The sequence below is a fragment of the Arvicanthis niloticus genome, chromosome 8 (genome assembly GCF_011762505.2).
Source record: "Arvicanthis niloticus isolate mArvNil1 chromosome 8, mArvNil1.pat.X, whole genome shotgun sequence".
In the NCBI taxonomy this organism is placed as follows: Eukaryota; Metazoa; Chordata; class Mammalia; order Rodentia; family Muridae; genus Arvicanthis; species Arvicanthis niloticus.
The window spans coordinates 22,221,253-22,242,716 of NC_047665.1; the positions used below are offsets into that span (position 1 = coordinate 22,221,253).

Sequence of the window (21,464 nt, forward strand, 5' to 3'; positions counted from 1 at the left end):
TTCCTCTATAAGTAGCACAAACAAATGTCTGCTGTTTAAGCCATACTGTCTTTAGTGTTTGTTACAGAAGCGAGAGCTGACTACAGTGGTCATCTACAGGAGTGTGTCTCCACTCAGAGCAGTGGAGTTGCTCCAAGGAGCGTCAGAGTCCACAAAGTCACCAAGTTATGGCTATTTACTCAATAGACACCTGGCATGCGTCGGGTCTCGGGTCTATGCTGTTAGGATAAGCTATGTGTTAACAGAAGTTACAGAAGAAGGTGCCAGTGTGTATTTTATCAACCAACTTTAAAGACACTCACTATTGCTAATGAAATTTAATTTCATTTAAAACACCAAAAGCAAATGTTTAGATCCACTGACTAAGACAACAAGGACTATGATGGCCACTCCTGACAGTTTACTTAGGTCCAATAAACCCCCTGGGTGTGTCCGTGAGAGGGTCCACAGGCATAGTTAGATCAAAAAGGCTTTGACCTAATGACTCTTCTAATTAATATACTGATGGGCTCCAAATATGAGAGGCCTATTAGGAAGCAGAGAAGGCAGAACACCATTAAAAGGAAGTAGCTCATTCGTTCAAGCCAGGGGCTGGGTTTGGACCTGGCCCCTTCTTCACATCACTTTGCTCTGCTACCCACCAGTGATTCTTGCCTACCACATACTCCCAGCCACCATGATGTCCTACCCCAAATGGATAGACCAAGCAACTCTAAAATTATGAGCCTGGATAAATGCTTTTTTAAAGTTATTTAATTCAGGCATTTTGTCATATCAACAAGAAAGCTGATAAAAAGGACTCCCCCTCCCCCCACCCCAAGTATACAGCAGATACCATGCACACCAAATGTGCATTCCTGGTGCCATTTCCTTAATCACCATCCATTGTGGAACGTGACATCAGCTCACTAACAGCTTCTTAAAGCCGAGAACAGCACACCAGGAAAAGGACATTTTCCTATTGTGACAGCCATGTGTATTGGGATGCTCAAACAGGATAAAATAATTCAAAATATCCAACTACCCTTTAAACTGGAACTGGATGGAACAAAACTTCTTTTCAGAATTTTACCTGTACACTCTGGAGAGACAAAGCTAACTTCATTGGGTCCAAAGTAAGTCAATAGCTAAATTGCTTTACTCCAAGGTAATCAATTTAAGTTAAACCAGTAATAGCTAATTTTTTGCTGGTGAGCGTCTTTGGTTTAACCCCTGTTGCTATAGCCAGATACTTCTAGATACTTTAAGTGGAAGCTGGGTCCACTTAAGAAAAGAAGATGATTTATCTCATGGTTTTGGACACTTGGAAGCATGGCAGCATTATTCTGTGACTTCTGGAGAGAAACTCATGGTGAATCGTGTCACAACATGAGGAGCATCATGTGGAAGAGGTCACGTGGGAAGCAGAGAGCTTGAAAGCAAAAGGCAGCAGCCAAACTCTCTTTGTAATAAGTAATTACAACTGAGTAATTAGTTCCCATTCTCATGGGAACTAGTCCAGTCCTTCGCCTGATTAACCTCTTCGTAGAGATGTCGACAATGATCTAACTACCTCGTGTGAGGCTGACAGCAGGACCAGGCCTCTAGCGCATGAACCTGGGCAGAATCTAACCCAGAGAGCTATAAACTCCTGCCGCTTTGGAGACAAAGTGGCTTCAGGAGAGCCAGCTACAGCAGTAACAAGAGCCACTAAGCAAAATACATTGCAGAAAACTTCAGCAGGCCTTACAACAAAATGCCTTCCAACACCACAGTAAAACTATGTAACATGGTGGATAAATTCAGATGGGTTAAAACTTCACCCTTGCCTGTTATGTAAACCATTTGTGCCAAACTATTCTCTTGACGGAAAAATGCACATACACTTACCTTTCCTGCTGTGCCTGGAAATGATCTAATAAAAGGAAAGAAAAAGGTACAACCTGTCATTTAAGCATCACACATTCTGACGCTAGCTAATGCATGAATACTAACTGACAGAAACAGAACTCAAGAAACAAAAGAAAAAAATTCATCAGAAAAAAAAAAAGCCTGTTAGAATCACAGTTACTTCATTAAAATGAGCACATTCCCTACTGTCAGATAATGTATTTGAATATATAAAATAAATGACTTCTCAGTTTCCTGTGTCATTGGTTGCATACATTAATGTCAATCTTTCAGACAGTGACTTAATCATAAAATGTGACAGCCTTTTTAACTTCACATCTTATAAAAAGCCAACTTCTAAAAAGACTTTTTAAAAAAATCCAGCCAGGCAGTGGTGGTGCAAGCCTTTAATCCCAGCACCTAGGAGGCAGAGGCAGGCGGATTTCTGAGTTCAAAACCAGCTTGGTCTACAGAATGAGTTCCAGGACAGCCAGGGCTATGCAGAGAAACCCTGTCTCAAATAAATAAATAAATAAATAAATAAATAAATAATAAAAAAATCCAAACATATAACAGAAGGAGGCTTTACGAATCACTTAGATTCCTGCCCATCGGTGGCGATATTGTCCTTTGAAGCATGACCACTCTTACCAGTGCAGTGTCTAGGAAGTCCTCCACGGCTTTAGTCAGCAGTGCCTCCGAGGCCAGCACTTTGGTGATCAGAAATCCTGTCATTGTTTCAAACCAGGAAACCATGTGCACAGAAGAAACACTGATGAAACCACGTGGGTCTGAGTGGGTACCACCCACTCCACAAGACTGACAAGATCATTTCCCACTAAAGAAAAAGCAGCCTGCAAGACCTTTTCCCACACGTAATACAGGCTTCCCATTTCATCTAGGGCAAGTCAGAAAGGATACAAATGGTCCAGAATTAGAGGAGGGAAGGTCGCACACAACAGTAAGATCGGACACTTGATGAGAATTGGTGCCCAAATACCCACAGTGGAGGCTGCAGAAGAGTTCAAGGTCAGGTGAACCCATGCAGGGCAATTAGTGTGGCTTTGGGAAGCAAGCTATAGAAAGCGAACACTCACAAACACAAATGTGCTGGGTGTGGTGGAGCCTGCCTATGAGCCCAGAACTTGGGAGGATGAGGAGAGGATCACAGAGCGTTCAAGGCCAACCTAAACTACACAGTGAGATCCTCTCACAAAACCAAATTAAATGTACAAGCTGAACAGTTTGGACATTGCTGCAGAAGACTTTGAAGCTATAGGAAATAGGCCCCAGGCCTTGCTATCTTCTTCCAGGAGCTTTTGGCTCATTGGATTTTCCCCTCATAGGAACATATGTCCAATTGCATGCTATGGTGCTGTGCTTGGGATGGTTGGAACTTCTGTGACATCTTGAATGTCACATCCAAGTATGGGTCATCTTTGGGGCTATTTTTTGCTGAGACTAGCTGCTCATAAAAATATAAAATAAAATAAAACCAGTTTGGAGATATAGCTTAGTGGTAGAGCACCTGCCTAACACGAAGTCTCTAGTGAGACACATAGACACAGACAGGCAGACAGACAGACAGACGGACGGACGGATGGATGGATGGATGGACGGACAGAGACACAGAGGGGGATAAGAAAACACATGTATATGTATAAAGTCAAACAATCAGCTGAACATAGCATTGGTGGCATGAGCTATTGATGGACAACTCTTGAGTAGAGTTGGAAAGGGGGTGCTATTGCATAGTTGATCCATGCTTAGTAATAGAAGAATTCCCTAAGCCCTTTCATGTGCCCCAATGGTACATCATCTACCAGATGCTCAGACTCCTCCCAGGACAAGAGCCATTGCTTAAGGATGTGGTGCTGAGTCCTCTTGGATCTTAGGGACAGGGTTACATATGGACTTCCTGCAGAGAATTCTTACTCTCTGGGATAGTGTTAATTCCTAAGCACACTGTGTGCTGAGCCAAGATTGGTCTTCCAGTACAGAACCAAGTATCCCTTTCTTCTCCATGTCTACCTGCTCTTCTTGGTCAAAACATACAAAAGGTAATATACCCTCAGAAGGTGCCTGAGACAGTTGTGACAATCTCAGCACCGAGTAGAATTTCCATGGAAACATGAAAGTTTCCATTTCAAAAATCCAGTAGGGATTTGATGTGACCCTTTCTCATATACTGGGAGAACATTTGTGATATTAACCTTCACTGTCAACTTTACTAGATTTGGAATCAGAGAGAGAGAGAGAGAGAGAGAGAGAGAGAGAGAGAGAGAGACAGACACACACACACAAAGAAACACATGTCTGGGTGTGCCTGTGAGGGGTTTCAGGAGGATGACCCAGCCATGAATGTAGATGGCACTGACCTCCAGGCTGGGCTCACAGACTCAATAAAAACAAAGAACTGAGTACCAGCACTCCATTCAATTGGCTTCCCGACTGTGGGTGCAAGGTGACAATCCACTTACACTCCTCCCGTGGGAACTCCCATCATGATGGACTATACTCTCAAACTGTGAGCCAAAATTTGGTTGAGGCATTTTGTTATACACATAAGTGGAGTGTCTATTATAGCCTTTAAGACATAAATAGAAAAATCAGGCCAGGGCATATTCCAACTCACAATCCCCGAGCAATCAGCTTAGGTTCCAAAGTGCCTGAAGGACATCCCTATTCCGTTTCCTTTGAGGTTCATCTCCTCTTCCCTGCCCCCTATCATCTGTACAAGTTAGAGCATCCGGAAGCTAAGGAACATCAAATACAAAATTAACTCATGCCTTGAGTGTGTCAGTGGCACTGGGTTTTGGGCCTCCGCCACGCTAGGTAAGTGTTCTACAGCTGAACTATAGATCCCCAGGTCTCTCTCTACCCATTATTTAATTTTACTGTTGGAAAAAGAAAAATATAGATTGGGGGAAATGATAAAGAACTTCCAAGAGTAAGAGAAGCCCTATGGGAGGAATATCTTTTTATTTTGAGACCATGTCTAAGGTGCCCACACCACTCTTGACCTCAGGCTATAGCCCAGAATCACTTTGCACTTAGACTTTTCCTGCATTAGAATCCTGAAGAGCTGGGATTCCAGACCTGAGCCACCAGACCGAGCTAAAACATAGACTCTAATGCTCTCTGTGCAGTTCCAGAGAGGAACTGGCAAGATGACCAAGCAGGTAAAAGTACTTGCCAGGTCTGGAGAGATGGCTCAGTGGTTAAGAGCACTGACTGCTCTTCCAGAGGTCCTGAGTTCAGTTCCCAGCTGGCTCACAACCATCTGTAATGGAATCTGATGCCCTCTTCTGGTGTGTCTGAAGAAAGAGACAGTATACTCATATACATAAGATAATAAATAAAATCTTTTAAAAAAGAGAAAAGAAAAGTACTTGCCACCAAGCCTGATAAACTGAGTTTGATTACCAGAATCCATGGAGGGAAGAAAGAACTGACATTCAAAAGTTGCTTTTGACCTACCTACACACACACACACACACACACGTGGGGGGGGGGGGGGAGACAGATAGACACACAGCCCATGGACACACATGCACACACATAACACACACACTGTGGCACACATGCATGCACCCACACTCACTCACACTATACACTTAATATCATTGAGTGTAAAATTAAATATCATTGAGTAAAATCAAAATCCTAGAAAGGAGTTTGGGGAAACCTACAGCTTACTCTTCTCCCTGGAAGGGGAAGCTCCAGGAAGACTGGCAGTTTATCTTGAAATGGTGGTACCTTCTTGGGCCAATCAGATCTTAGTAAACACTAAGAGGAAGACACCTCCAGGTGGTAGCGCAGAGACTTACTACTCTCCTGATTGCCTTCAGCAACCGAGTGCTCTCCCCCACCTTCTCTCCAATTTAACAGAGAAGCAGACGCCTCACTGCGTAGAGAGCTGCAGTAAGAGGTTTGTGAACCTTTAATACACCTTTGCTTCCAGCTGCCATTAATCCAGACACTCACCATTATTACCTGGGTGATTTTTAAAAGCAGTAAAATGTTGTCACTCATGTGACCATTGACTAAGCAAACAATATCTTGCTTTATTTTTTTTAAGATTGAAGGCTTACAAAAAAAAATAATAAAGCATGAAATGTATTAAGAGCAGAGGGAGGTTTTAATGAGTCTTCTAAGTCTGATCTGTTCAGGAAGTCTACTCAAACAGAAAGCCGGTTCCCTGCTCGCCACATCTACAAGCCCAGCGTATGGGAGGCTGAAGCCAGAAAACTGCTATGACTTTGAAACCAGACTGAGACTATATAGCAAGGCCCCTGGCACAGACAGAGAAAGATAAAAGAGGGTTGTACAGATGGCTCAGAAGAGAACAACTGCTCTTGAGGACCAAAGTTTAGTTCTGATCAACCATAGCTCAAATCTCACAACCTCCTACAAACTCTAGTTCCAGGGGATCTGGTACCTCTGGATGCCACAGGTACACAGGTACCTACACACACACTCACATAATTTAAAAGAACAAAAGTAGGGGCTTGGGAGGAAACTTAGTTGCATCATGCAGAAAGCCCCAGGTTTTATGCCTAGAACTCAAGAGCTATAGGCTGGGAGAGCAGAAGTTTAAGGTCACCGTCACAGCAAGTTTGAGATCAACTCAGCCTACAGCAGCCCGTTCCCTCCCCTCCAGTAAAATGTCATCATCATAGAGGCCTGCAAAGAACAGGGGTTGGTTATTACACAGCTGTATAATTCCATATATCTTCCAAATGCTCTGCCTGGGGACTCAGGATGTGCCTCAATATCAGGGCATCTACCAAGCATACAGAAGGTCTAGGTTCAGTCCTCCAGAACTTTCGAAACAGTGACTAAGCTCTGCCCAACAGAAATTTATGAGACAGGAGTCACAAATATGGACCCCTGGGTTTTTCAAATTTGATTTCAAAGGAAGAAAAAAATAACAAACTATCCAATTAAATTAGTACTAAGCTTTTTGTTTTGTTTTGTTTTGTTTTTGGAGACAGGGTTTCTCTGTGTAGCACTGACTATCCTGGAACTCGCTCTGTAGACCAGGCTGGCCTCAAACTCAAGAGATCTGCCTCCCCCTGCCTCCAAGTGTTAAATAAAAAGCATGCACCACCCCCCAGGCCCCCAGCGAACTAGTTTTTTATTTTATCCCTTTCCCCCACCTGGGGGCTCATGCACCTTAGGCAGGTGCTCCACCACTGAGCAGCACCCTCGGCTCCTCCCCGACACTGCCTCTCTGAGCTGCCCCAAGCCCCACAACTGTAAAGTGCACTTATCTTTGGGATCAGTCCCTGCTGAATAAGCAAAGGCTCCTCTTGGTCTGGGTCATCCCTGAAGAATCTCTGGATACATTTCAGCAGCAGGGAACAAGTCTGGAACTTGTTTCTATCCAGCTCCTGGGCATCAGAACACAGTGATTTCAAAGCTCTGTCCAGTGTACCTACCTTGGTGTTTTTTAAAATCTCCAAACACAAAGTCCACTTGCCTCTTTTATCAATCTGTCAAGATGGTGTAGGAGAAGATGATTATATTTCTGAGGCACTATGCTCTTTTTCTGCTGAAGATATTCTTCTATTGTGTGAAATCCTTTGCCATGAAACGCATCAGTAATAAGAGACTGAAGCTGGAAAGGCAGTCGTTTTGTGGATTACTAATTTTTCCAAAGCACAATTGTTTTATATTAACACTTCAAACTAATGGAGTACTCAACACCACCACCACCACAAACCTGTGAGAGCTGGGGGCGGGGAGGTGTTAGCTCAGTGTAGAGCTCTCACTTAGCATAGGCAAGAACCTGGGTTCAAGGCCCAGCATTACCAAAGAAATGAACAAATGTAACTTTGTGGCTGGGGAGGCAGTCCAGTGGGAAAACATTCCTCTAACACAGGAAAGACCCTCTGTGCTGACATCACCTATGCAAATAATTGAATTCAGAGTGAAATAATATAGAGCAAAAATACAATAAAGATATTGGTCTTGAACTGCAGGATATGTCTGTTGACAATCACTCAAAAAAAGAGTTTTTATTAGCTTTAGACGACATGTGGGGACTACACAAATAGCGAAATATGTCTATTGACAATCACTCATCAAGGTGTGGGAGCTTTCATTGGTGCCAGACAAAAGCTCTAGATGAGGGGTTGATGGGTCTCCTGAGGCAGCTGCATCTCTACAGGATTTCATACGAGTTCAGACTCCCCATTGATCCCGTGTGAGTTTGACAACCATGGACTTGCAGAAGACTACAGATATGGGTAAGCCGTGCAAGCACCCAGGAGCACTGCCCAGTTTAAACCACAACTATTCAAGCCTAGGCTCACCCACTGGGTCAGAAGAGCAACAGAGGAAAGAAAACAAAGAGTATTTGCCTAAAACAGGGCAAAGTCTTCCTCACCTCTAGTCTAGGCACACAGTCATGTCTACACTCCTCATCCTCACCATTGTCCCCAGAAGTGGCTTGAATACCACCTCACAGGCAAGGCCTGCAGGACTGCTTTCAATGCTGCAGGCCAGGTGCTTCACGGGCACCTACAACGATTCTGCTGACAACCCTACTCTATTAGGCCTGGGCACCTGTTTTTGGCTTCCTGCTGGTCCTAAGTTCCCTGAAGATAGTCATCTAGTATGTTTTATTCAGTCCTGGCTACTTCTACCTGGAAGAAAAATGCTAGATGTTGGATAATTTACAGTAGGCATCTAAAGGACTAGTTGGAGTAGAGCAAACATGGTTATAATGGGGCATCACAATGGAGAAAGCCAAGATCTCTCTGCTCTGAGCTTAAGGAAGAGTGGCACAGAGGAGCCACCTAGAACCTCCAACTGTAACACATAGAAAACAAGCTATCATTACCCAGAAAGCACCGCGGGCCTTCCCTGTTCCAGCATCCTCCGTAACATACTGCAGAGGACTTTCCTGCTTCTGTGTGCGATAAAAAGTTGTTCTTTTTAAATAAAGGTTGAAAAGACATCTCAAGTTCTAAAAATAGAAGTAGTTTATGCTGCTCTTTTGGACAGCTTTTTTTTTTCTGTTTGTGTATATCCTTAATCCTAGGTTTAAATAAGATAGTATTTTTCCCAATGCAATATTTTTATTAATTATTTGGGGATTGCATCCCGATCACACTCACTCTCCCCATTACTTCCAGACTCACACCCTCCCCAGAAAACAAGCAAACCTACCTAGTCAGATTTCTGTTGTCTGTATATTCACTGGAGCAAGGTCAAACTCCCATTAAAGAAAACTGAGTCCTCCCCACCCTGCCCCCCAGCCATCAACTGTTGAAGAGCTACACCTAGGCATATAAAATAGTGTTTAAAAACAAATAAAAAACGCCCCAAACGTTACCTTCTTTGACATGGTCTGTGTCAACAAAATACCATCTCACAAGAAGCAGAGAAAGCACCTGAATGAATGCTTTAAAACAGGAAGGGACATTGTGTTAATAAAATTCATATTTAAATTCAAACCCATATCCAAAATTTATGTGGCAAGATTAGATTCAAAGGGTCCTCATATTTGTGACATAAAGTTTAACATTAAGGCTCATACAGTGAAATTCCAAGGTACAAACATCCACAGCCCACAAAGGGGGTTTCCAAACGTGTAGTGAGCTGGCACATTTCATCAAGGGGCCTTGCCTGGTTCTGCCGTTACACATAGCACCCAATCTCTTCGTTTGCCCCGGAACAATTTCATGGAAAAGTACAGTGTACACAAACTAAATCTCTGCTAAGTGGCTCTTTTTAAGTCAGCGGGCTGTGGTGGGTACCGCCTGTAATCCCAGCGCTTGAAAAAAGTCCATCAAGAGTTCAAAATTATCCTCAGCTACATGGAGAGTCTATGCTGGCCTAGGCATATGAGACCCTGTCTTATACAAGGCAGAACAAAGAATCGACTTTGGGTTAACAGTCCTGTTTCTAGGAACTGAATCAACATTCCTAATCTCGGTGTATTTCGTAATACTTTTCTCTCGTCGTATAAATAGGAGAACTAGAAGGCCCATTCCATCTAGGCTTATGTTTTTTCAACAGCAGGCTAGCCAATGACAAGTAACTGGGAGCTGAAAAGCAGGCGTTCATGAGTGACTAAGACCCCCATCTGTCTCCAAGACTGTCCCTTTCCTTGCTGCTGGCTGGGTCCCGGACAGGAAAAGGATAAAGGAGCGAGTCTGGAAAAACTGGCCATGGTTCTTTCAAAAGAGCTGCCTGCGGAGCTCCATTTCCCTCCCAGGGGTGTTTTGAGCAGAGGATCAGGATCCCTGTTCTGTCTCTCATCTCCCTGAAAGCTGCCAGTCAGCCCCAAGTAAACCTAAGAGGTTGATGCCCCCCCCCCCCCAAGCTACCCTAAGGACTTGTCTGCAACCCCTGGCAGGGGGTGGGGGAGCGGGCAGCCTAGGCGAGCGTCACTGAAGAAAGTGTTCCTTCTGCCCCAGGACCCTGGAAGGAAGGCCTGGCTTCTCTCCCGATGTCCCTTATCGCTGACATCCCTTCAAGGGACCTACTTCGTTTGTCCGCAGCCCATGCGCTCCTAACTGCGCAGCTCCTGCCTCCGCTGGTCCGAGGTCCTCCCTGAGATCAAAGCGAGGATTCGAGTCGCAGGTGACTCTTGGATTTCAGTTTTCTCCAAGAACTCCAATTGGATGAACCTGGTCCTGAACTCTACTGAATTCCAGTGTTTGAGATTCTAGAAAGCGGCAAGCGAGCGAGCAGCAAGGTCAGGCTGCCTGCCCGGGGCACGCACACCTGCAGAGGAGGGCACACCTGCTTGCACACCATCAGGAACCACCGAGCTGTTCTGAGCTCGCACCCTTGTGGCTGAAGCCCGTGAAGTTTATTGCTCTCCAGAACCTGACCAAGTTCCTAGCCCGAACCACTTGAGTATGGTGGTTTAGGTTTGGTTTGGTTTTAAGGTCTCATTCTGCACCCACATGGAACTCACTCTGTAGCCCAGAAAGCTTACAAAGAGTGAGCCACGCGGCCAGGGTTCCTGCTGCCTCTTGACCAAACAAAATCGCCCTGGGAAGGGGAATTCATGTTCAGAAGGCGACGTGGACCTTGGACGCTGAATTCCTAATACAACCCCGATACCAGATACCATAAAATAAAGAGTTAAATAGTACCTTAGTCAGAAGAAAAAGGGCCATATTTATTTTCTTGAATTTCACTATGTAGCCTAGGCTGAACTCTTGCCTCAGCCTCCTGTGGTGCTGTGATTACAGCCAACTAAGAAGATTCTTTTTTTTAAAATAGCTTGGTTTCCAAACACTTCATTTAACGTGTGTGTGTGTGTGTGTGTGTGTGTGTGTGTGTGTGTGTGTGTTTGCGAGCGCGACAGGCTCTTTTTGTAGAGAGACCAAACATGTGAACCCCATGAAAAAAAAATGTTGTATTATGGTTTTCTTTGTAAGCAAACAACATCGGAGAGGCGGCTCAGCCTGCCGTAAAACCTAGAGCTTGAGCCCCAGGATCCAGATGGCAGAGGGAGAGAACTGACTTTCACATAGCACTGTAGCATGTGTGTATCCACGCCCCAGCCCCCCCAAATAAATTCCCCCTTCATCCAAACATCCCCAACCAGAGACTGTATTTTATGCTGTGATGCTTACAGAAGACATTTGCCTGCATGAACACGAAGCATATTACATTATGTTTAATTGCAATCCCTGTTAGTAAGCCCGAACTCGCAAGTTTGTCTAAACAGTACTGAACACATCAGCTCCTAGAAAATGTGACAGCGAGGCACCGTAATTCATTTACCTATTTTAGCGTAAACCTTGCGAATTCGGAGGCTTGCTCCTTCCTCAACTTAACAGATTGCTGCATATTAAATAGTGATCAAGACTATGACAGACGTGAATGCAGAGTCTCTTAAGTCAGTGCAAATAGTGACACAGGAAAGGGCACAACCTCTAAAAAGTGGTGATCAGAATCCAACTTAGACACATCCCACTTCAGAGAATAAAATATTTTAATAATTAATATTTAAATTATGATTTGAATAAATACTTTAAATAAATAATATCTTTTTAAAAATATTATCAAGGAGACATCGTTTTCAGAATTTGGGAGAAATTATATACTTGCAAATCCTACAGGGGCAATGCATTCCAACCTTCAGAAGTTATTAAAAGCAACAAGGCAAAAATCAATACATCATAACTTACTTGTATTTTCACTTTGATTAACTTCTTTTACTAACATATTTTACACTCGATTACAAGGCAACCTGAAGCATATGTTTTAATTCTTCACAAACTAAAAACCTTCTTGTTGCTTTGTGTTGTTTGTTTTGTTTTCGAGACCAGGTCTCGTGTAGCCTGTTATGTCTGGAACCTTTGATCTTCCTCTGTCCTCCTCCCAATTCCCGGGGTCACGGGCTTGCACCAGCACCACTGGGTGAGCGTGTTGACTGGGTTGTTTCCTCTCACCTCCCAAACAAGTTAATCTGCATTTAACATACAAATTACATTTTCTGTTTGTGTGGTGGAGGTTACAAGACCAATGTCCAGGAGTCTGTTCCCTCCGTTTTCCTGAGGGCTTTGACTGAGACCTCCAGGCTTGTTCACTGAATGCTTCTACCCACTAAGCCAGCTCGTGCCTGCTGCTGGCACTCCAGCCTCCCTCAATTTTCCCACCTTGAACTGGAACTAGCTCTGGGGAAACTGCTGGAAACCTTTGCTTCCAGACCCTCAACCTAAATCTTCTGGAGAACCAACAGAGAGGTTGACAAGCAATCGGGTTTGGTGTTCACATAAATGAAACCATCCTACTTGCTCCCCACTGCCGACAACTTCAATTCCCCTTTGCTCAGCGCTTGCTTTAACTCTCCCCTGTATTCCAGGCTTCTGCTAAGTAAAAAAGCCTTCTGGCGGCTGGAGCTTCAGGTGCAGGAGAGGTAGCTCAGCAGAGATGCTGGGTGTGTTTGTACAAACCTGCTTAAAGATGCTTCTGTTCAGATGGATACATTTCAGCATCTCAGCCAATGACAGGGCAACCACTACAATCTCTCTCTCTCTCTCTCTCTCTCTCTCTCTCTCTCTCTCTCTCTCTGTGTGTGTGTGTGTTTCTCTCTGTTTCCCCTGTCTCTATGTGTGTGTTTCTATCTCTGGGTATGGTGTTGTGTCTGTCTATGTCTTACTGTCTGTCTGTCTCTTTCTCTGTCTTCTTCCATTTCTGTCTCTCTCTGTTTCTTTGTGTGTGTCTGTCCCTCTTTCTCCATTACTCTGTCTCTATCTCCTCCCTCCTCCCTCTCTCCTCCCTCCTCCCTCTCTCCTCCCTCCTTTTCCTCCTCCTCTTTCACTCACCTCCCTCACCCTACCTCTCACTTGGGAAAAAGTCACCCTGTGCACTCTGTTTTTATTTCTCTTTCAGGACCCTGGTTAGAGAGTACTAGAGGCCCCTCCAGATGCCAGCAGACAGCATGCAGGATGCAGACCCTGTGCTTTCCTACGGGATGGAACTCACATGGGACATCAATGACCCACAGATGCCTCAGGTGAGGGAGACACTTTGGGTAAAATGTGACACTGTCCATCCAAAGGGGAAACCACAAGCCAAATCATGCTGAGACCACACACACACACACACACACACACACACACACACACACACACAGAGGGATCTTCGGATACATAGGGAAGGTAGACTCTACAGAGGGCAGAGTTCGGTTTATTGATATGTCCTCTCAGAGTGATTTTCGTGTGATTCTCTGAAACACACAGAAGCAACAGAAACACAGACTTATGTTCCCAAGTAATCAGCCAGACTCTCCATTCTCTTACCAGGCAGAAACCGAGTCTCTTTTTCTTAGAGACTCAGGATTGGTACAAGTTCTAAGCCAGTCAGGGCTACTCAACAAAGCCTCATTTCAAAACAAAACAGCGAAAAGCCTTACCCCCTTACTTGGTTAGTCAAGATTCAAGAGAACGTTTTTTGGAGAAATGTAAATACCACTAATTCACATGGCCAAGCCAGGCACTAAGAGGTGACTGGAATCTAAAGCAAATGTCCAGACTGGAGCGATTCCCTGAAGCACTCCATCGCCTGCTGAGAAGATGCCACAGTCAGGATGCTGAGGCCACCTTGCTCCACTCACATCCCTAGCAGTGGAATGGTTGTCTTTTTGGGGTAAATTTGTTTTTTCATTATCAGAGCCAAGCACAGGAAATGAACTGAGCAATTTGTGTTTAGATCAAGACTAATGGCTGAAAGGTGTATGTGTGTGGTGTGTGTGTATGTGTGTGGTGTGTGTGTGTTTGATGTAGGTGTGTATGTGGTGTGTGTGTGTGTGGTGTGTGTGTGGTGTGATGTGTGTCTGTAGTATATGTATGTGTATGTCATGTGTGTGTGGCATGTGTATGTACATGTGTGTGGTATGTGTGTAGTGTGTATGTGGTATAGCTGGTGTGTATATGTGTGTGTACATGGTGTGTGTGGCATGTGTATGTATGTGTGTGTGGTATGAGTGTAGTGTGTGTGTATTTGTGTGTGTGTGGAATGTGGTGTGTGTGTATGTGGTATGTGTGTGGTATGTGGCATGGTGTGTTATGTGATATGCATGTGTTGTGTGTGTGTGGTGTGTGTGATGTGTGTTTGTAGTGTCTGTATGTGTGTGTGGTGTGTGTGGCATGTGTATGTGTGTATGATATGTGTGTAGTGTGTGTGTGTAGTGTGGCTGGTGTGTATATGTGTATGTGTGGTGTTTATGGGTATGTGTGACTGTGGTGGATGGTGTATGGGTATGGTGTGTGTGGTGTGTGAACTGTGTGTGTGATGTGGTGTGTGTGATGTGCATACATGTGAGTGTGGTGTGTGTAGTATGTGTATGGTGTGGGTGGTGTGTATTTATGTGTGTGGTGTGGTGTGTGTGTATGGGTGTGGGTGTGTGGTGTATGTGGGGTATGTGTGTGGTGTATGTGTGGCGTGTGTATGGTGGTGTGTGGTGTGTGTGTATGGGTGTGGGGGTGTGTGGTGGTGTGTGGTGTATGTGAGGTATGTGTGTGGTGTATGTGTGGTGTATGTGGGGTATGTGTGTGGTGTGTATGGTGTGTGTGCATGGCTGTAGGGGGTGTGGGTGTGGTGTGTGTGTATGTGGGGTATGTGTGTGTGGTGTATGTGGGGTATGTGTGTGGTGTATGTGTGGTGTGTGTATGGTGGTGTGTGGTGTGTGTGTATGGGTGTGGGGGTGTGTGGTGGTGTGTGGTGTATGTGAGGTATGTGTGTGGTGTATGTGTGGTGTATGTGGGGTATGTGTGTGGTGTGTATGGTGTGTGTGCATGGCTGTAGGGGGTGTGGGTGTGGTGTGTGTGTATGTGGGGTATGTGTGTGTGGTGTATGTGGGTGTGTGGGTATGGTGTGTGTGGTGTTCGTGTGTGCAAATGCACACTTAGGGGCTGGAGAAGATTTGCTTCCCTAGCGTTTATAAAGTGGGCTTCCAGTAAAGTCCTGGTTCAAGGGTTTGAAACTTGGCATTTGTTTGGCCTCTCTGCTATGCCAGCTAATACTCAGAGATGAGCGATGTGTGAGCAGGGTGTGTCGCCTCTGGTAGAGGTAGAGGACAGCATTATTTTTTAACGTGCATATGTGTAAGGAGTTTGACTCACTTGCTCGCGTTCAGCCTGCCTCCTTCAGCACCCTGCAGGACAGCTGTTCTGAAAATAGATCCCAGCATGCATGTCCCATTACTGCTGACTTCTGCCACTGGAAATCTCCAGAGAAAACAATCTAATCTTGTATTTTGAAAAAGAATCAGATCCAGATGATACAATAAGGACATGACTTCTAAGATGCGTAGACTTCCTGATAAATAGAAAATTAGTTTTCTTTTTGGGGAGGAATCTGCTTTTGTCTTTTTCTAATGTGTGTATACGATGTGTGTAGAGGCATGAGCATGCTGTGAGGCATGTGTAGCGGTCCCATGGTGGCTTGCATGAGTCAGTCAGTTCACTCTTTCACCCATGGGATTTAAGATTTAACTCAGATGGTCAAGTTTGCAAAGCCATGCTTTTACCTGCTAAGCCGGCTCACTGGCTCAGGGCGTCTGGTCTTTAATCATGGGCATATCTAACACGTGAGAAAAAACAGGAGCAGAGACACAAACAGCAATAACAAAACAATTGCTCTCGTGCTTCTCTCTCTCTCTCTCTCTCTCTCTCTCTCTCTCTCTCTCTCGTGTGTGTGTGTGTGTGTGTGTGTGTGTGTATGTGTGTGTGACACATTATAGCAAATGAAACCTTTCAGGTATACATAACCACACAGACAGACACACAGATGCACACACACTGGAGAAACTTATCTTTCTAGTTCTTTTAACTAACTGGGCAAATGAGGTAAACTGGCTTTGTGACCTTGCAAATGTCCTTGAATTTTTGTTAGTCTTGAGCTGCTGTCCTATCATCAAATGATGGAACTAGATAACAATCTCAAATTTTCCTCATCTTGTAATGTGTGAGCATATGTGTGCATGTCTGCATCCATATGTGTGTGTGCACGTGAGCGTGTGTGTGTGTGTGTGTGTGTGTGTGTGCAAGCATGCATGCTAGCAACACATTAAAGCAAATGAAGCCTCATTTCAGGTGTGCATACCACACAGACGGGCATACAGATGCACACTCACAATTAGAAAAAAGCATAAGATAAATCTTTCAACTACTAAATAGAAGCAGAGTTGAATGCTTTTCTTTTTAGGGCAGCTGGTCAGTTGTAAGTTTTTGAATTTTGCTTTGCTTTATATGATCTGCAATTAGGCAAACGAGAAAAAAAAATGTCCCCGAATTTTATTCGACTCAATGCAATGGGAGAAAAATGTAAAAACTGATACTCCAGTCTCATGGTTCAGCTCATCTTTGTAATACACACTGAGTCTGTTCTTCGTAGATGAGGTTAGCCTGAACCACTTTCTCCATCTTGGAGATTTTGGTCATCAATGTCAATACTGACTTGTTTAGAAAGAGTAAGTTGTCTGTAAATCTGAAGGATAGCTTGTCCATAAAACAAAATGCTTGTTTTTTATATTGACATCTTTTATATACATTGTGGCGGCCTTAATACTGAGCTGTGAAATTCAGAGATTAAAATGTGCTGTAATCTTCCAGTGCTTGGGGAAAACCAGAGGGCGGAAGCACATGCCCACACCTGTAATCCTAACACCCAAAATACAAAAGCAGAAGGATCAAGAGTTCTGGGCCATCCTCAGCTACCTAATAAGGCCAGGCTGGGCTACACGATAGCTTGCCTTTAAAAAAAATTTTCAGGTGGTAATGTCCCATGCCTTTAATCCCAGCACTCAGGAGGCAGAAGCAGGCAGATCTCTGTGAGTTTGAGGCCAGCCTTATCTACAGAGTGAGTTCCAGGACAGCCAGGGCTACACAGAGGCCCTAGCTCACAAACAACAACAACAACAAAATTAACATACACGAGTAGCTTGTAAAGAGAAAATGCTCAGTAACGGGTCATGTATGTCAAAATTATATAGAAAAGGGCATTTATTATATTTTAAATAAAGCATGAGGCAAAGACCACCAGATACGGGTGCTAAGCTGCTGCTCAATACTTTAAATATGACACATTATTCCAAGCTATGGTTTTTGTTGAAGAGCACAGGATCCCATGTTGCTGAGGTGGGGGCAGGTAGTCCAGTCTCAGGCGTGGCCTCCAGTCCCCCAAAGTTTACCATTTACCATGAGGATTAGGTCCTACATCAGAGTACCTTTTGAACCTTGCAGAGCGAACACAGGAGTGCAGAGGGAAAACTTGCTACCTGGGAGCTTTACTCCTGGGGGGTCGGGGGTGCTCATGGTTGGTAGGATTGGCAGGTTGCAGACAGAGTGCCTGGAGCTACGGGGGGAAAAGTGCTGACCTGAAGGTATTTGCCAATTAAGCTGCGTCTCCGCGGGAAAGCATTCTGACCGCTGTTACCCCTAGCACTCCGAAGACTTAGAAATGGTTAAATAGAATGTCAACCACAAAAAGCCCAGGCTCTGAAATCAACTCCACGTCAAACATAGCCTATAGCCAGGCCCCGGTGGTTGTGTGAACGTTGACAACTCAATTGAGCTCTCTGAACTCCATAACCTATTTTATAGAATGGGCCCGATAATTGTTCCTACTGCCCACACGTGGGGTAAAGGCTAGGTATGGAAATGTGCATATGCCACTTGCAAACCTTATAAACATCAGTACCTTATAGGCATGCGTTATCTAGGATCTGTCAGACACGCAGCTGGAGGTCGATATTGTATATTAAAATGATTTAGAGGTATAAACATTTCTAGAGCTACAAAAAAAAAAAAACCTTCTTTTATCGCCCAGTGCATGGAAAAAGTTAAAGGCCGGGTGCCTGTGATTCGGGCTCCTTAGTGTTAAAGTCGTATTCTGTCTGCCATCTTTTCCCAGGAACCAACCCACTTTGACCACTTCCGGGAGTGGCCTGATGGCTATGTTCGCTTCATCTACAGCAGCCAGGAGAAGAAGGCTCAGCGCCACCTGAGTGGCTGGGCCATGCGCAACACCAACAACCACAATGGCCACATCCTCAAGAAGTCCTGCCTGGGCGTGGTGGTGTGCGCACGCGCCTGCGCCCTGAAGGATGGCTCGCACCTGCAGCTGAGGCCAGCCATCTGCGACAAGGCCAGGCTGAAGCAACAAAGTGAGGGCAAGATAGCTCAAGAAGGGTGGCTTTGGAGCCCTGGATTCTCTCTGTTCCTAGCTGGTGTCCCTCTACCTTCTGTCAGAAGGTTCTGGGCTGCAGATTGAACTTAACATTTCTCTCTCTGGGTTTTGCAGAGAAAGCTTGCCCCAACTGTCATTCAGCTTTGGAGCTGGTTCCTTGCCGAGGGCACAGTGGCTATCCTGTCACCAACTTCTGGAGACTTGATGGCAATGCAATATTTTTTCAGGTAAGTCGGGTAAGAACATTGATTGTACTAAGTAAGTATTTCCATCGTTCCACTTGGAGAGAACTGACTCTCTGGGGATTAAACCACAGATACCCTTTGAGCTCACTGGTTCCTAGGAATCAACAGACAGGCTGTTGGATAGATTTTGTTGTTTCCCAGACAGGGTCAGGCTGCACAATCCTGTCAGAACTGGAATTTGCTAGGTAGTGCAGGCTGGCCTTGAACTCATGATCTGCCTACTTTAGCCTGCTGAGTTCTGGTATCACGGCTGTGTGGCACCTTTGATGGCTCAGTGTGCTCTTTAAGGACCAGATGTATGACTCCAGATACATTTGTCCGAGGGAATAGTTGAGTTGCAGGCTACCTTCTAAGATAGCCATTGTCCTTGTTGGCTTTTTTTTTTTCCTTTGAGAAACGGGGTTCTAATACATAGCCTAGGATGGCCTGAAACTCACTATGTAGCCTAGGATAGCCTCATAGATACCATGACCCTCCTGCCTCACCCTGCCAAATGCTGGATAACAGGTATGAACTACCACACCCAGCTATGAAGTCTGCTCTTGAAACTGTTTTTCTTTGACTGTCATTTATGATGAAAAGTTTAAAAATAAATGACAAGCAGGGAAAGGCATAATCTGGTTTGGACCAGCTCCCCACACAGTCACTTTTCTCTAGAGAAACTGATGGACAATTTAATTTCTTCATTCACACAGGCCAAAGGAGTTCATGATCACCCCAGACCAGAGAGTAAGTCAGAGACAGAAGGCAGAAGAAATGCCCTCAAGAGACAGATGGTCTCTTTCTATCAACCCCAGAAAAGGAGATCAGGGGACAGGGAGGTAAGAGCTGACACCACCCAGAGGTCTGTGTTTACTTACAGGGTCCACTGACAGCTAGCCATAAGATGAATACCAGGTATCATTTACAAAGGTTGACTCTCATATGAAAATTACATAGCTTCAGCAAACATCACTGAATCAACACTTGGCTCGGGGCTCTAATCCCTTCTTTATAATAGGTAAATGATCCCTAGAGGCGACAGCGTTAGGATGTTTGCTGACTTGTACAAGGGCAGCTGTCCAACAGTCCAATGCACTGAGAGATAAGAGTGTTCTATGTTTATTACAGCCAAAGTAGCTGTGTGAAGGAACAGACAAGTTTTCCTCAGGCAACTTGATCAAATTGCATTCCCCACCAAGACGTACCAATCAGGCAGAGAGCATGACCAGAGCAGACCCTGACATTGCTCAAGCCTTTGCACCTGCCCAAGTGCTGATATAGGCATTCCAGGGTTACAGAAACCCTGGGGAGAGCTAGCCACAACAGCCTGTATTTAAAATGCTGACCCATGGCCCAGAAAAAGTAAAGCCCCTGCTCAGGTGGTAGGGATGGGGCAGGATTTAAAGGCAGATCTGAGTGGCTCTTGGATCTTCACCATTAGGAACACACAGATGAGAACAGGTCTGTTAGCTGCTCAGCCCCTACCCTGCCTGTCTCCTGGGGAACTTCCTCATTCAGGGCATCCATCAGCAACCAACCTCTGGACCCCAAATGTGAACCTTAACAGGGCATGGTTCACTACACAGAAGTGTATTTTATTTATGTAGTTGGTTGTTGCTAACAGGTGAAGATGTTCATATCATTTACAGATCATATGTTACAATATGCATTATGTGTCATATGTCTGTATTTGTGTCTTTTTTTATTTTAGGCAGAAAATACTCAGGACATCAGGGGACACCTCAATAGCGTGCCTGCCCTGGAACCCACAGAATTATTTGATATGAGTGCTGATACCAGCTTCCCTATTACAGGACAGCCATCTCCTTCTTTCCCAAACTCTGATGTCCACAGAGTTACCTGTGACCTGCCCACCTTTCAAGGAGATGTAATACTGCCCTTTCAGAAATATTCAAATCCAAGCATTTATTTCCCTGGGCCACCTTGGAGCTATGAATTGGCAAGTCCTGGGGTTACAGGTTCGAGTCCATATCCCACCCTGTATAAAGATTCCTCCATTGTCTCTGATGACCCAGACTGGATTCATCTAAACTCACTGCAATATAATGTCAGTTCATATGGCAGCTATGAGAGAAGCTTAGATCTCACAGCTAGATATGGCTGGAAACCAACACATGGGACAGCCAGCCTTGAGGAGAAGGTTGACTGTGGGCAATGCCAGGCTGTGCCCACATCACCTTATTACAACCTTGAGCTTCCCTGCAGATACCTGCCAGTGCCACCAGCAGGTACCCAGGCCCTGCAGACAGTGATCACCACCACAGTGGCTTACCAGGCTTACCAGCACCCTGCTCTGAAACACGGTGACAGCATGCAGGAGGTTAGCAGTCTTGCCAGCTGCACCTACGCTTCTGAAAACCTCCCAATGCCCATCTACCCACAAGCCTTAGACCCTCAAGAGGGAGTCATCCAGGCAGCCTCTCCTTCAGCGAGAGCCCCTGTGAAAGTCCCTGGAGATTGTGAGGCTGCCAGACTTACTCTGGCTTTTCCTCAAGAAACAGATCCCTCCAGGACAGATGGAGCAGATGCGTGGGACGTGTGTCTCTCCGGGGTGGGCGCTGTGATGGGGTACTTGGATAGGACAGGGCAGCCCTTTAGCTTTGACAATGAGGACTTCTAGGAGGATTACGGGATACACACACCATGACAATGAAGTGCATGCAAGAAATTGCGTGCCAA

At 45.0% G+C, this 21,464-nt stretch overlaps 2 protein-coding genes across 6 annotated transcripts in view; one reads left to right on the forward strand and one right to left on the reverse strand.

The window, feature by feature from the left end:
* Positions 1-10,583, reverse strand: part of Sycp2l (synaptonemal complex protein 2 like) — a 52,890-nt gene extending 42,307 nt beyond the window's left edge. For 4 of the 5 annotated variants that reach the window (XM_076939138.1, XM_076939139.1, XM_076939137.1 and 1 more), the window contains exons 1-2: positions 2,521-4,150; positions 1,870-1,894 (exon numbers count right to left, since the gene is read on the reverse strand). In XM_076939138.1, coding sequence (XP_076795253.1) covers positions 1,870-1,894; positions 2,521-2,625 — 130 coding nt within the window. In that variant the 5' untranslated portion in view covers positions 2,626-4,150. Of the gene's footprint in view, positions 1-1,869; positions 1,895-2,520; positions 4,151-7,145; positions 7,266-7,354; positions 7,493-9,214; positions 9,284-10,370 lie in introns of those variants that run through there. The other variant, XM_076939141.1, reaches the window with a different exon arrangement.
* Positions 10,584-13,273: 2,690 nt separating this feature from the next.
* On the forward strand, positions 13,274-21,405 carry Gcm2 (glial cells missing transcription factor 2). The gene is made up of 5 exons (XM_034510920.2): positions 13,274-13,363; positions 18,262-18,514; positions 18,652-18,764; positions 19,478-19,603; positions 20,476-21,405. Exons 1-5 carry the CDS (start codon positions 13,274-13,276, stop codon positions 21,403-21,405), a joined length of 1,512 nt encoding a protein of 503 aa, XP_034366811.1.
* Positions 21,406-21,464: the final 59 nt, after the last annotated feature.